Source organism: Notechis scutatus, chromosome 1 (genome assembly GCF_049901735.1).
Source record: "Notechis scutatus isolate UNSWTSFEM ecotype Mainland chromosome 1, rNotScu1.2, whole genome shotgun sequence".
NCBI lineage: Eukaryota > Metazoa > Chordata > Lepidosauria > Squamata > Elapidae > Notechis > Notechis scutatus.
In genome coordinates, this window is record NC_142009.1 from 312545120 (window position 1) to 312559560 (window position 14441).

General features: G+C 39.2%; 1 protein-coding gene across 1 annotated transcript in view; it reads right to left on the reverse strand.

The window, feature by feature from the left end:
• MTHFD1 (methylenetetrahydrofolate dehydrogenase, cyclohydrolase and formyltetrahydrofolate synthetase 1) overlaps positions 1–14441 on the reverse strand; it is a 68001-nt gene that overhangs the window by 31763 nt on the left and 21797 nt on the right. The window contains exons 9-15 of the mRNA XM_087952290.1: positions 11012–11139; positions 8728–8825; positions 7843–8016; positions 7139–7275; positions 5934–5980; positions 565–672; positions 378–452 (exon numbers count right to left, since the gene is read on the reverse strand). Of these exons, the coding sequence (XP_087808416.1) occupies positions 378–452; positions 565–672; positions 5934–5980; positions 7139–7275; positions 7843–8016; positions 8728–8825; positions 11012–11139 (767 nt within the window). The remainder of the gene's footprint in view (positions 1–377; positions 453–564; positions 673–5933; positions 5981–7138; positions 7276–7842; positions 8017–8727; positions 8826–11011; positions 11140–14441) is intronic.

The window sequence follows — 14441 nt, forward strand, 5'->3', positions numbered from 1 at the left end:
GTGTCAGGAAGTGATGCATACTCCTTTCTAATTTATTACATTTTTATATTAACTTGCTTATATTTTAAGAGGAAAAAAAAGTATTAAAATTCTGAGTATTTTGTATCCGTGCAGTATGCAGTGTGCAGTGCTCCCAATCCCCTTTTTGATAAAGCTGATAACGATATAACATCAGATTTAAAAAGTCTCACACAGAAAGATACCTGAGTATATTTCAAAAATTGGTAGGGATCAGGAAGCTAATGGGACAGACTACTTTAATAGGAAGGTAATGGGACAGACTACTGACATTTGCTCTATATATCAAATTCTATGCTTGTGAGCATTGAAGATAGTTTGAGAAGTACGAACAGGTTGGGGATTGCAAGAAAGCTCACCTGTAGTCTTCGAATCTGGACATCAGAGAAATTCCTAACACCGTCAACTAAAGGAACCAACCGTGAATAGAGTGCCTTAAAGAACAAAGCATGTAATTAAGGAGATATCGGCACACAATATATCTCAGCTGAACTGACTATTCACAAAGCACACTAGAAGAAGAAGTCATTAATTGCATCAAATTACCTGATCGGACTGTGTAGACTCATGGAAGATGCGGGCATCAATAGCGGCAGCAACCAAGTTATTGGCAGCAGTAATAGCATGGATGTCACCCGTGAGATGGAGATTAAACTGCAGGGAAAAAGAAAGCACGCAAAATATCCCAACCATTATCTCAAACTTTTGACTAAATCTAATTAAGTCCCCAGATCAAGACTACAAGATTCAGTGCAAGATTCAGTGGCAGAGGGTAGTTCTCTGATATGTGAATGCCTTCTCAGAGAAAAAGAGAGGCCTTCTTCTACATTTTTTTTTTTTGGTAGAACTTTCTGAAGGGAGAAAAATAAATTTCTCCCCATCCACTGAACAATTTTTCCACCCTAGCATGATATCCAACCTCCAAGTTGCTTCTAAGTTACTGAAATGTATTCATTCATTCACTCATTCTTTCAATTTCTATAGCTACCCATTTCAATCAATGAATCTGAGCAGCTTACAATTAAAAAGAATATTACAATTAAGACACTAAACATTTTAAAATTATAAAATACAATTAAATTGTTGCCACCAAAACTTATGTCAACCTCTCAAGAAACTGGCAGGGAATTCTTGTGTTTGTTATTGAAGATACCTGGAGTTTGATTAGATAAAGCATGAAGAGAATTTGTTATAAATTTAATTGATTATTTCATTCAAAGAGGAAAATATGTTTTCATTTGGATACCACTTCTGGAATTGTGCTTGTGAAGAAAAAAAATATGAAACTTTGACTTTGGTTTTGTTGATTAGAAAGATTTGATGTTATAGGACTGGCTAGTTATATATTAATGTGTAAAAGCAAAAAGTTGAGGTTGAAATGTGTTTATCTTGTACTGTGCTAAGAAGAGTTGGAAGTCAATGCCCCTTTTCTCCCCCCACTTTCCCCTTGTATCCCACACCTTCCTTTTCCCACTCCCTTTCGTTCCCTTAATTTCCTATCATATTCTTCTCTTCTTTGTATTTTATATAATTAAAACATAAAACATATTTTTGAAAAAAAAAAAAGAGAGAAAATTTGTTATAAACCTGGTTTCTCTACCCTAAACCAGCAGGTATGCCAAGGCTTCTTTTATTGTCATGGCTAGGAGGCATTCACAACAATTTAGCTTTTCCCCCCTCATCAATTTTCCCAGAGTTGTCCTCAAGTTATGGTCAAAGAAGTTTAGAAGATGATTGTTATGGTGTCGTTGAAGCGTCTCCTAAAGTACATAAAAATAGGCAGAGAACTTCAATCACACCATGATGGCTACTATCTTGACCACACTCTGCAGATACTCCCTGAATCTGCCTAATTTTCTAAGCCAGGTGCCTTGTGGCAGCCAATTCTATAAGTGTGTTTCAATGTACAAAGAATTACCATATATACTCGAGTATAAGCCGAGTTTTTCAGCCCATTTTTTGTGCTGAAACCCCCCCCCCGGCTTATACTCGAGTCAGATTCCCCTCTGAAAAAAAAATGGTGTGAAGCTCCGGAGCTGGGCAGCCGCTTCCGTGTTTCCTTTGCAACTTTTAAGCATGGGGGTAATCGGAAGCAGAAAAGTTCTTGCATCAGGATATATTGTTTTTTCTTTTTTTAACTGTTTTTTTTGGGGGGAAAGACCCACCGCCATGTGAGAATGCTCAGACATGAAATCTATCCGTCCAAAAATAAGTGTGTGTGTGTGTGTGGGATTTTTAACAGAGGGAAGATGTAGGGAGAAGGCAAAAGCGACGGAAGATCCTTCAGGGGAAACTGAGGGGGAGACTCACCCTTGGTCTAGATGAGCCCCCTTCCCGCCCCTAAGGAAGCAGAGGCAGCCAGCAAGGGCAGGCAAGCCCCACTTCACGGACTCTGTCCGTCCTCGCTCCACCCACCCACCCACCCAAAGTCACAAAGTCCCCAATCGCGCAGCCCAGAATCGCCCTCCCTCAGGGGGCAGCAAGGACGCCCGGTGTTTCCTGAGACAAGAAGCTCCGCCGTGCAATGAAAGCGCCCTGGCTCTAGGCTCGCGGGCTCAGAAAACAACACGAGCCGAGGTCGCCGGCTCCGCTCAGCTTCGTTTCCTCAGCCCCAGCTGCTTTCAGTCCGCTCGGGAGGAGGGGAGGAGGTGGTGGCAGCGGCTCGCGTTATTTTCTGAACTCTAGGCTCTAGGGCTCAGAAAACAACGTGAGCCGAGGTCGCTTCGGCTCCGCTCAGCTTCATTTCCTCCTCCTCCTCCCGAGCGGACTGAAAGCAGCTGGGGCTGAGGAACGAAAGTTGAGCGGAGCCGCAACCTCGGCTCGTGTTGTTTTCTGAGCCCTAGAGCCTAGAGCCAGGGCGCTATTGCACGGCGGAGCTTCTTGTCTCGGGAAACACCGGGCGTGCGTTGCTGCCCGAGGGAGGCCGATTCTGGGCTGCGCAATTGGGGGACTTCGTGGCTTTGGGTGGGTGGGTGGGTGGGAGCCAGGACGTTGACTTTAAGCGCTGCCGACCAAGTGTTTCACAAATACCAGTGGGACCTCTGTCCACCACCACCCCTCCCTCTTTTGCCTCCTTCCTTCTGATCAATCAGGTTTTCCCAGTATTTGCTCACAGCTGCGTGCTAGGCGTTGAACGCGGGATTTCTGATTCCCCTTACACGCGCGTGGATATGCAGCGGGCGTTTTCTTCCAAACGCCCCACGGGCAGAGAACACTGACTTTCATGATAGTGAGATCATTTCCCAAATTAATTGATTCACTAACCCAAAAGAAGAAGATGTTGATGACAGTGGGAGGCAGGGGTCACTCTCCCTTGCACGAAAAAAGCAGAGCCGTTCTTATGATCTCTCTCTCTCCCGTAATACAGTCAAGCCCTTTCCAGCATGCACGATCGCCCCGCCGCTTTGCACCTTGCAAATGCAAAAACCCCGGGATTTTGCATTTGCAAGGTACAAAGCTGCGGCGGCAGATCGCGCGTGCTGGAAAGGGCTTGACTGTATTACGAGGAAGAAGAGAGAGAGAGATCATAAGAACAGCTCTTGCTTTTTTCTTGCAAGGAGAGAGTGACTCCTGCCTCCCATTGTCATCATCATCTTCTTTTGGGTTAGTGAATCTATTAAACCTTTCATGATAGTGATATCGTTTCCCAAATTTCCCTTAAATCAGGGAAGAAATCACAAGAAACCTTTGGACTGAGAATAAGCCTGTTCCTACGATGCCATTTTTGTTCACTGCAGTGTGAAAAATGTGAAAAAACACACTTCTTTTTCTTGTTCTATCTTCTTGTTCCCTATTTACTGGTCTCTTTCAAAGAGGAAATTGTGAACATCAAACTTATTCTCAACTGTCCTAGTGAAAGTTTTTATTGGTATCTATTTTTATTTTTGAAGTTTACCAGTAGCTGCTGCATTTCCCACCCTCGGCTTATACTCGAGTCAATAAGTTTTCCCAGTTTTTTGTGGTAAAATTAGGTGCCTCAGCTTATATTCGGGTCGACTTATACTCGAGTATATACGGTACTTTCCCTTTGATATGCCAGACCAGTTTATCTGACTTGCCATACTTTAAGTGGCAAGTGTTACAAAATGCTAGTCCTTTATAAAGTGAGGAATACTCCACTTCTTTAACTTGTGGTCCAAATGTTTGGGGGGAAAGAACTTAATTTTATAATTCACAATACATCTAATATAAAAGGCATTTCTCTAATAAGCCCCAAAATTAAGCATCTACAGCAAGGTTGATATATGAGGAGAATTTAATTTGTTCCACGTTTAAACAAACTAATTTAATTTCTGATATCTGAATGCACACAGAAACTGAAACAATTATCCTGATTGCACATTTCTCTAAATTTTGTAATCAGTTCAAAAATGATGTTCATAGTCGAATGGATTTACGATTAAATGCATGCAGAACTGACAAGGACTGGAAATAATAGCTATCCCCAAGCTGAATATCTATGACTATTGGGAATCATACATCAGGATCAAAACATCTAATATAAGGAAAAAGAACCCCCATCACTCTAAATTTTTGAACAAGTACTGGTAGGTCTTGACATCCTGGAACACACATACGAGAAATAAATACCGTATTTGCCGGCGTATAAGACGACTGGGCGTATAAGACGACCCCCAACATTTCCACTCAAAATATAGAGTTTGTTATATACTCGCCGTATAAGACTACCCCTCTTCCACACACCTTCCACTTTTGCACTTTTTTTTTTTTTTTTGACGCACTTTTCTGCTTTGGACAATTTTGAAATGAGCTAATCCAATTTTGAACCAAGAATATGCCAATAGCTATGGAGTTTAGAAATGAGTTTTAAAAATATTTTTCATTGCTTACCATTAAGCGTAAAATATGTTGTAAATAAAATGAGAACACAGGAAACGTTCTCTTCTCAATACAGCTGATCTCTCTCTCTCTCTCTCTCTCACACACACACACACACCAAAACCCGGACACTGAAAAAGGCTGCCAAGGAACAGTATATTCAATGCCTTCTCTTTAATCAAGAAACAAGGAATTCCTTAGAATCTTTTTTTTCCCAAGTGGCCCTCTTTAAAAAAATATATGGAGGTAACACTTTCATTCAAAAAGTCTTCCAGTATTTGGAGTCGCTCAGACATATTGAAGTGAGGCAGGAGAGTAAGTGAAATTTGAAATGACCCAGCTACAGGTTTTCTTCCCCCTCCGCCCGAAGGCCATTATCTCCACATCAAAACGAACGAGGAGGCAAAGAAGCCAAACACGCTAAAAAGGATCTCTTTATTTTCCTACACAAGGTCACACCTACTTTTCCGCATTCAAAGGACAACCTCTCCTCACCACCACCACACACACACACACACCCCAATACCCGCAAACAATGTTCTGGGCATTAATCACCATTGCTACATTAACCTGGTAAATTTATACCCTGCCTCCCCAGTGTTGCTTTGACGGCAGGATTTCACACAGCGGGCGCTCGCTCGCTCTCTTCTCCGCTCTCCCACCGTTCGCACATGTTGGAAGCACCGTAAAACCTGATAACCCACCCGGGGGCTCCCCATCCTTAACCTACAGCCGCCCGCATGCAAAACCTGCGTGCAAAAAGAAAAAAAGAAAAAGAAAAGTACACCGCACGTGAGGATCTTGAATCCTCTCCTCCCCACACCGCTAAGGAAGGAAGAGGGGGAAAGGTTGCGCAGCGCGTGGCGAGTGACACCCGCCACACACACACACACACACACACCGCTCCCCCAGCCTCCTCCCGGCTGCAACTCAAGCTCGAAGTGGGAGTCGGAGTCCTCCCGGCGTATAAGGCGGCCCCCCACTTGGAGGCATGTTTTTCAGGGCAAAAAAGTCGTCTTATACGCTGGCAAATACGGTACTCAGTGTATTTATAAAGGAATAAATTTGAAATTTACCTCTTCCATAGGAACAACCTGAGAATAGCCACCTCCAGCTGCACCACCTATATAATGGGAAATATGAAACATGCCATGCATCAAATTGTGAATATTAAACAGTTTAACAGCTATTCATTGAAGAAAAAACCCTACTTATTTTAAAATTGATGCATTATCTTTAGCAAGGACCAAAGTCAAGTGATTGTACCTTCTTGCATTCTATTAACAGTAATAAAAATAGGTCAAGTACTTGTCTATAATCTACTTAATATCACTGTGCTAAAACATTACACTTAAATAATGGGTATTATCAGTGGTAGTATGCTGCTGGTTCGCCATTGGTTCTAGCAATCTGGTAGTGCCGGTCAGCTGTTGGCCCTGCCCACCCACAGCCGCCCTTTCCTGTCCTACATTTCCTTTGTTTGTTAGCTCATCTGATAGGCATAGCAAAACGGATTGTCACGCCTCAGCTGTATTACTCTCCAGCACTGACAGTAAGGTAAGTTTCATGCTTAAAATTGCCCGTTTTAGAATGCAGCACCCACCTACCCACAGAACCAGTAGTAAAATAGTTTGAATTCCACCACTGGGTATTATCATGATGGAAAAAATTCTACAGATGTTTCTGCTTGTGCATTCTAGCCAACCTCTTACAGGTAATCCTCATTTAGCAATCACAATTGGGAATAGTAACTCAGTTGTTAAGTTACTGTTAAGTGAAGTGGTCATTAAGTGAAAGAGTGACTGCACCTATAATCTTATTTCAGCTTTCCTTTGCTTTACAGACCTGCAAAGGTCTTAAATGTTGCAAAGTTATTTTTTCTATCAGCATAACTGAATAGTTGCTAAAAGAGGCAGTCATTAAATAAGGATTATCAATATTTCTCTCTGAGCCTTCCAAAGTTTATACCACCAGCAGAATAAAAGTAAGCAAACTTTTTGCTTGAAGTTTACAAAAGATTGGAAACACAGGATATGAGAGAGACTAGGCTGCTTCCTTCTGAGTAGAACAACAATTTGATATTGCTTCATTACACCAATTAACCTCATAGCACAATGCCACATTGCAATGGCTATCCAGGAACACAGGTCAGGTTTTTCTTATAATCTACTAGCTGCTTCAATGGAGATACCTTGGACTGAATTTGGATCCACTATACATACATTGTGTACAACTGGCAAGCTACAGCTTTGCCTCTTGCATGGAATGTTGCAATCTGTACCTTTAATTCCAAAAGTAGGCCCTTGAGAAGGCTGACGGACACAGGCAAAGGTATTCTGACCAAGGTGCGCACCCAAAGCCTGAACCAGCCCTATAGCTGTAGTACTCTTCCCTTCCCCCAGTGGTGTGGGAGTTATGCTAGATAAAAAGATTTAGAATACTTTTAAAAAACAGATAAAGGCACAATTCACTTAATTACAATATGTAGCAATACGTTAAGAGAGAGCAACTTGGCCATCAAAAGGTCTTTTTGTACATGCTTGCTCAGTTTAAAGGGACACATTTTCTGTAATAGTATAATTACATGTAATAGTATAATCATGAATGTTTAATTAAACATCAAATGCGTGTTCTCCTAAATTTGCCCTTCTCAACATTTTGGGAAAACTTCTGTTGATTTATGTTCAGATTGTATTCTGGAGTTGACAAATTGATAATTTTTATATTTGTCTCCTTGGGGCCCAGTTTCACCCTTGGTATATACCAGTGCTATGCTTTGGTGTATTTTAAAACTATGTTAGCTATTTAGGGAATTTTCCTTTGAATGCTAAAGACTTTAAATAACTGTAAATGCTTTTACAGACTTTTCATGGGAACCTGCTATTCTTTCCTCAAGTCAATTAACTCCCCCCCCAAAAAACAACAACAACAACAACCCAACCTTGCTAGCTTACTAGGGTGCAGAAATACCATAAGGCAACTTACCCTGTAACTACAATGTATTTTCCATCTGGTTGATCTTTGAGACGCTTCAGTGTTGACAGTGAGATTTTGGCTTTACATTGACCATACAACTCTACTTCATCTGAAATCAAGCCAATTTCTCTGGCCAGCTCACCAATGGGCTTAGGAGTACATGACCGTGAAACTTCGATGTCACTGAAAAACAACAGTTATATTGAGAAAGGAGAAGATAGCATTCTAATCTCTCATTAAATATCGGGAATATACAAGTCACACCTAAATTCGCCCTTTTTCTTTGGACTTTGAAAGTGCTCTTCTATGTGAAAACTTTCCCAAAGTTTAGAAAATAATATAGCAGGAAGAAGGATGGGTGAAAATCCTTTCCTGGATATGCTTGCTTTCCTACACATTTCAACAAACAAGTCCAGCTTTCTGCAGCCCACAACTACTCCTACTTCTGCAGCCCTGCAATCCACAGCTACTCTTCTTCCAAATGTCAATAGCTGTATAATTAGCAATGACAAATCTGGACTGAAGCACAAAAATGCCTTTAGGAAAAACATGAGGCCCCCCAAAATAAAACCCCCAAAGAGAGCTGACATTCCTAGAACTTTCCAGTAGTTGAGAAAGTATGTTGGATAAGAGAGAAGAAAATAGGCACAGTGCTCTGAAGGAGGCCTAAGAAAGGCGTGATATGAAAAGAAATATTCTATGTTGTAACACTTGAACGAATGTGCTATTGCTTTTCCTTTTCCTTTTGTCCATTTTCTCTATACCAGCAGAAACTCCAATTGAGGGTATAAAAAAGTTTCCTCCTGCTCTCTCTCTCACTGAGACACAGCAAGGCACAAATATAGACTTCCATTCATACCCTTTCTATACCAATTTTTATTACTTCTTTCTTACCTTGGAACAGGAGTTACAGGAGTGAGCAGTCTATATTGAATATTCCACTTGCCAGGTTGATGGTTCTCAAGAAAACGTTGAGCACTTTCTACTGTACTCTGAATTGGTGTTTTAAAAAGGAAAACAAAATAAAAATTAATTACTGTAACCAATAAGCCATCTGTTTTGCCTTCTTTAGAAAATCTAAGTTGCACAATAAAATCTGCAAAAGGCAGGAAGCAGCTCTATAGCCTTTAAATACAGCATTAGGTAAATATATGTGTACCTCATTTGCATTTTTGGTGCACAATTTATATTTACTCTTCAGAAAACTATTTCTGTATAACTTCCTAAACACTTCAATACACATCAAGATTCTAACTATGTTCCTTGTCCAGGTCTTTAATCTGCTGTGATAAACATTGCAAAGTGGCCTTGTTATCTTCTTTTTCTCAATTTAACCCAAACTTTCTCAGCTTGTGCCCTCCAGATGTGTTACAGTGGTAAATTTTAAGAAGACTTTTGCTTCCCTGTACTGAGAATTTTAGTAGGTGGGGCTGGTATATGTTTTACATTTGGAAAACAAATAAATCTGGAAGGCACCAGCTTAATGTAATATAAATGCTTTTTATTGTTTATCTGAGATACAGTGAGTTATATTATTCATTGTTTCTATTTTCTTTTCATATTATTGCATTGAACTTCTGGATTCAAATTCTTATTCAGCCTCAAAACTCCCTAACTAACTTTAGGTCAGACAAACTCATCCGAAAAACCAATTACATTCAAAAGGTGGCTTGTAAATAGAATGAGCAGAGAAAATATTCTGCATTCTACTTATATCCAGGAGGAAAAAAAGAGTAATAATAATTATTAAAGTTTTGAGATGCCTTTAATTATCATTTAAGAAAAGCAGAAAATAGAGAGTATTTTTGTTCAATCATTGCAACGAAAGCACAGGTGAGTGCGGGGAAAAAGGCTGAAATGGAGCAACTTCTGGCTCCTCCACTGATTTTGTTTGTGGGAAGCCAGCAGGGAATGTCAGAAATTGTGATCCTGTAGCTGCAGCTTACTGTGATGTCATTATTGCAAGCCAGGCCTTGTCCAATCAATGTAGAATTGAATGCTTTATTGTAATCAGTCAAGCTACATGCAAGTTGGCCTTCCTTTTCTTTCAGTTTTCCAAAATCACCTTGGCTATATATATGGACAGTGTTGAACAGCAATTCTATTTCAGGTGTGTTTTTCCATATAGGATCTCCCACTTGAACATCCTCAGCATTGACAAAATCACCATCAGTCAATTGCAGAAGGCAGCCGAGATGATACCTTTAGTATCATCGCAAACATCCATATTTGCCTATCTCAGGTTCCTGGGAGAGACTGGATAGGGGGTCAAAAATGCAAAATCCAGTTTGGACATCTGGCTGATTGTGCAATGAGTCACAATTGTCCTAGTTTCTAGATGGTATTACTTGATCAGGTATTATTTAGTCTTCATGTTCTTCAAGTTTTCTTTCATCCATTCTAGCTTGCTTGCATCTGATCTTTAGCAGGCTGTCTTATTTTCTGCCTGATTTTCATTTTGGTGATGCACTGTTTGGCTTTTTATTCTTGTCTGCTGATTTTGCCTCCAAGCTATTCAATTATAACTGCAGTAGTGCTGTACATTAGTTGGTTTGCTTATTTCTGATTCTGGATGTTGTTCTTTCCAGAACTGGTGCATTCTTTTCAAATATCCTTTCTCACTGGATTTCATTTGTAGTAGCGGATCATTATTTTCTTTGTTTTCAGTGTTTGCATATTTGCGATGGGTAACAACTTTTCTTCCTATAGTCCTGCAGCTGCTGGCACTGTTCAGCAACTATCCTGAGCTTATTTATCACCAGATGTCCAGAAACACCTACTGTGGTCCTTGTTGAACTGGGTGACGACCCATCCAATAAGGGTTTTGTAAATTATATCTCACCATATCATTTTTGGGACAGGCACTGTCCATCTAGCTCCTCTGATGAGACAGATTAGTTAAACCTCCGGCGTAGCTCTCATCCTCCTTGGAGTATGCATGCCCCCCTCCCCCAACAATGTCAAGTGAATGCCTCACTGGAGGATTATTATTATTATCCCTAATTATACTGCATGTAGAGCCTTATGAAAAAGACTGGTCATGATCTAAAGATATTCTGGGAAAACTAGATGATTTAAATCTGTGTAGGATGAAACAGAGAGCACTGCTAGGTACCTATACTACACAGAAACTCGGTGGAAAGTGAAAAAAGGCTCTTCCCCAACATGAGGTACTCACCTGCATCAGCATTGCAACGGTCATTGGTCCAACCCCACCGGGGACAGGGGTGATATAGGCTGCTCTCTCCTTTGCTGAAGCATAAGCTACATCTCCAACAACTCTTTTCCCACTGGCCTTTGTGTTATCTGTGAAGGAGAGATAAGAACACACTGGAGGAAAATGATACCCCCAAAACATATCAATCCTATGAGAGGCAACAGAAAATAAAGCTTTAGGTTAGCTCGCAATGACAAAAACTCCATCTACACCAATATTCTTCTTAGCATTGCTGAGTTAACACATTCTCAGCTAGTCCTTCTTTTTCAGATTTGTTTAAAAGCCGTTTTGTTAGCATGCTTGTGAATAAACATGACTGATCCAGGCTTGAGGGCAGAATTCTGGAAAACAATAGCTTTCTTCAAGAAGCGAGGTTTACTTCCAATGTCATGCATGTCTCATAATTGCAAATGGAGATACTTAAGTATCTGCCAGAAAACTAAAAGTTTCCAGATTACTGAAGAAAGGAAATGATGGGAGAGGAACAATAATCCTGCTCTAACATGGTGGAATTGGCATTTCAAAATAATATTTAACTCAAGATTTCAGCAGGTTTACTAAAGGTACTTTTTAATCAGGATTGAGAAGGAACTTTTTAGTTTCAGCAGTATAGAAGGCAACTTTTGAATTTATTAAAAACATCCTTACTGCTTCAGGCAACTGGGGGCAATTGTTTGGAAGATTAGCTGTTTTGTTATTGCACTAAGATGGGAAGAGATACTTTTGGCACTTTACTTGCTCCATCAGCCTCAGATGCTAAAGAAGAATAAGTGAGAATAGAAAAAAAAATATGACTGAAGGTGTGCCCGGTATAATGTTGCAGGATCCAATCTGGTTCAGTCACTAGAACTAGAGGTTTAATCTTCCAAGCTTTTGTATTTTTGCTGGAGCCCATCTTTACAGATTCCAGTAGAGAGAAGGCTCCAGAACAAGGCCAAAAAGCTTAGAAGACTAAACCAGTGACCAACCCAGATTGCATCCTGCAAAAAATATAGTGCAGCAGAGAGCAGCATTTCTTTACTGCACATTACAAAGACATGTAATGAAATAACCTGGATTCCACAGGATTCTTGGATTTCATTTAAGGAAAGACAAGGAATACAAATTAGAAACTCCAATGGCAAGGCAAGGCAAATTAAAATATTAGAGGTATTAATACTAAATTTAATACTAAAATTTAAAAGACACAGAGACAATGGTTAAAATTTAACTTAAGGAGAGGATTCTGCAAGGGTGCATGGGATAGCATTGTTATATTAGAAATAGAAAAGGGTTAGAAAATATGTTTAGATGATTAAAGTGATAGGAAAAATTTGTATTGATGTGTAATGGAATATTTGTTTGTAAAGAGAATAAAGCTCTCAAACTGAAAAGAAACATGGAAGATTTTTATCAGTTGACAAGATGAATTTGAATAAGAATAATAATTTTATTGACTACTGTTAATAACTATTGTTTTGTTTTTTATTTCAAGACAGTAATAAGTAAAATATGAAATATAGATGATTAAAGTGAAAGACAACTGATATTGCTAGGTAAAAGAAATATAAATATAAAAGATTGTTATTAATATTAATGGCAGAGCTGTATTTGAATAGAATAATTATTCCATTTACTATCGTTATACATATATACACAGATATATATACATATATACTTTTTTCATTTAAGAATTTAGTGTGTATTTTTAAGGGAATGTACCAAGCAGAATTCAATTGAAAATAGGTATGTGTTATAAAATAGAGGTTAAAAAATGAATGTTATAACTGTAAAGGTGTAACTTAAATTTTTAAACAAGATTTGAAAAAAAGATACAAAGATGTTACACTCCAGTCTAGTAATTACAGAGGAAAATTTGTTTTATGAGAAGAGATAATATGAAATTGTAAACAGGACAGACGAAAGTATAAAAACATTGATTAGAAAGATTTTAAAAATTAGAAAAAGATATGTAATTGAATTAAGAAAGGAATGAGATAATTTAAAATAAGGCTATAGGAAGTAAAGAAAGGGAAAAGCTATTGAAAAAAATTGCGAAAATAGTTATAAGATATGGATTAGAATGTATAAGATAAATATGTATTGAGTTTATGTCTGTATGGAGAAGTGATAACCCGGGGTCACGCTGTTCTCAAAAAAAAAGATATTTTATTTGTATTTGTATGTTTTTTGAAAACTTAAATAAAACTTTTATTTTAAAAAAAGAAAAATACCAGCCTAATGGCTGGTGTGGTTGCCATTCTGCCTGTCAGCATCACTCCCACCAAAACACTTTCCTTTGGCACCAAGGTATTCCTGGAACATTGAGAGCTGAAAGATACAGCAACTGTCTTTGGGAAGTCTGAAGTAGACTTTAAGCAAAAGTTTTGTGCCCCACTGAGTGAGTAGAGCCTATTCATCCTGGGCAGGGTTGAAAACGGTCTGAGGAACCAATATGTACTTTTTTAAGGCCTTAAAATCGGTCTACACCTGCTTTAAAGAAAAGAAATCTTACACATCTTAAATGTCTATGGAGATTCTCAGTCATCCAGGTCATGGTTACCCCAAAGCTGCTTTTTCAAGAGGCAACTGGACTTTCTGGGTTTTCTTCTGAAGATGTTTCGCTTCTCATCAAGAAGCTTCTTCAGCTCTGACAGGATGGTGGGGAATGGAAGGATTTATATTCCTTGCAGACAGCTGTCAGAGCTAAAAAAAGATTCTTGGATGAGAAGCGTAGCTTCTTCAAAGAAAAACCAGAAAGTCCAGTTGTCTCTTGAAAAAGCACCTTTGGGATACACATCTTAAAATTTGAAAAAGACTGTCTTAAAACCTCACATCCTCCTCCTCCTCCTCCTAAAAAAATGGGTAAAATATTTTGGGCTTGCTGGGTTTCTGATGTCCCCTAAGAGTTTTCTTTATCAGGCTTGGTATTATCAACATCATTTGTGGCCCATGAGCCTTAACTTACCACAAGCCCAAATTCAACATTTCCCCACCTCCCCCCATATGGGAATGAGTCAACTGGGGCTGTCTTCTTCAGAAATGACTCAGCTAGCTAGTGTTGCATCTTATGGGTTTTTTCTTATCCTCAAAGGCAGATGATGAAGTGAGCCACAATTGCTAAGAAACGTGAAGGAAATGAGCATCTTTATTAGATGCTTTGATTAGTTAAGTGCAATTACTGATAGATCACTTATAAAAGCAACCTTTCTAGAAGTGCAGCAAGTAGGAGGAGAGCAACTGTTTGACAGGTGTGACTAATCCTCTTAGTTTCTTAAACTGGAGCAGATGGGTAGAGAAGCTCCACTTTACTAAAGAAGAACCTTATGCAACCCAATCTCTGGTTTATTAATTAATTTCTCAGTAAGAAAGTAATGATTTCATCCAAAATCCTAACAAGATTGTCTATCCA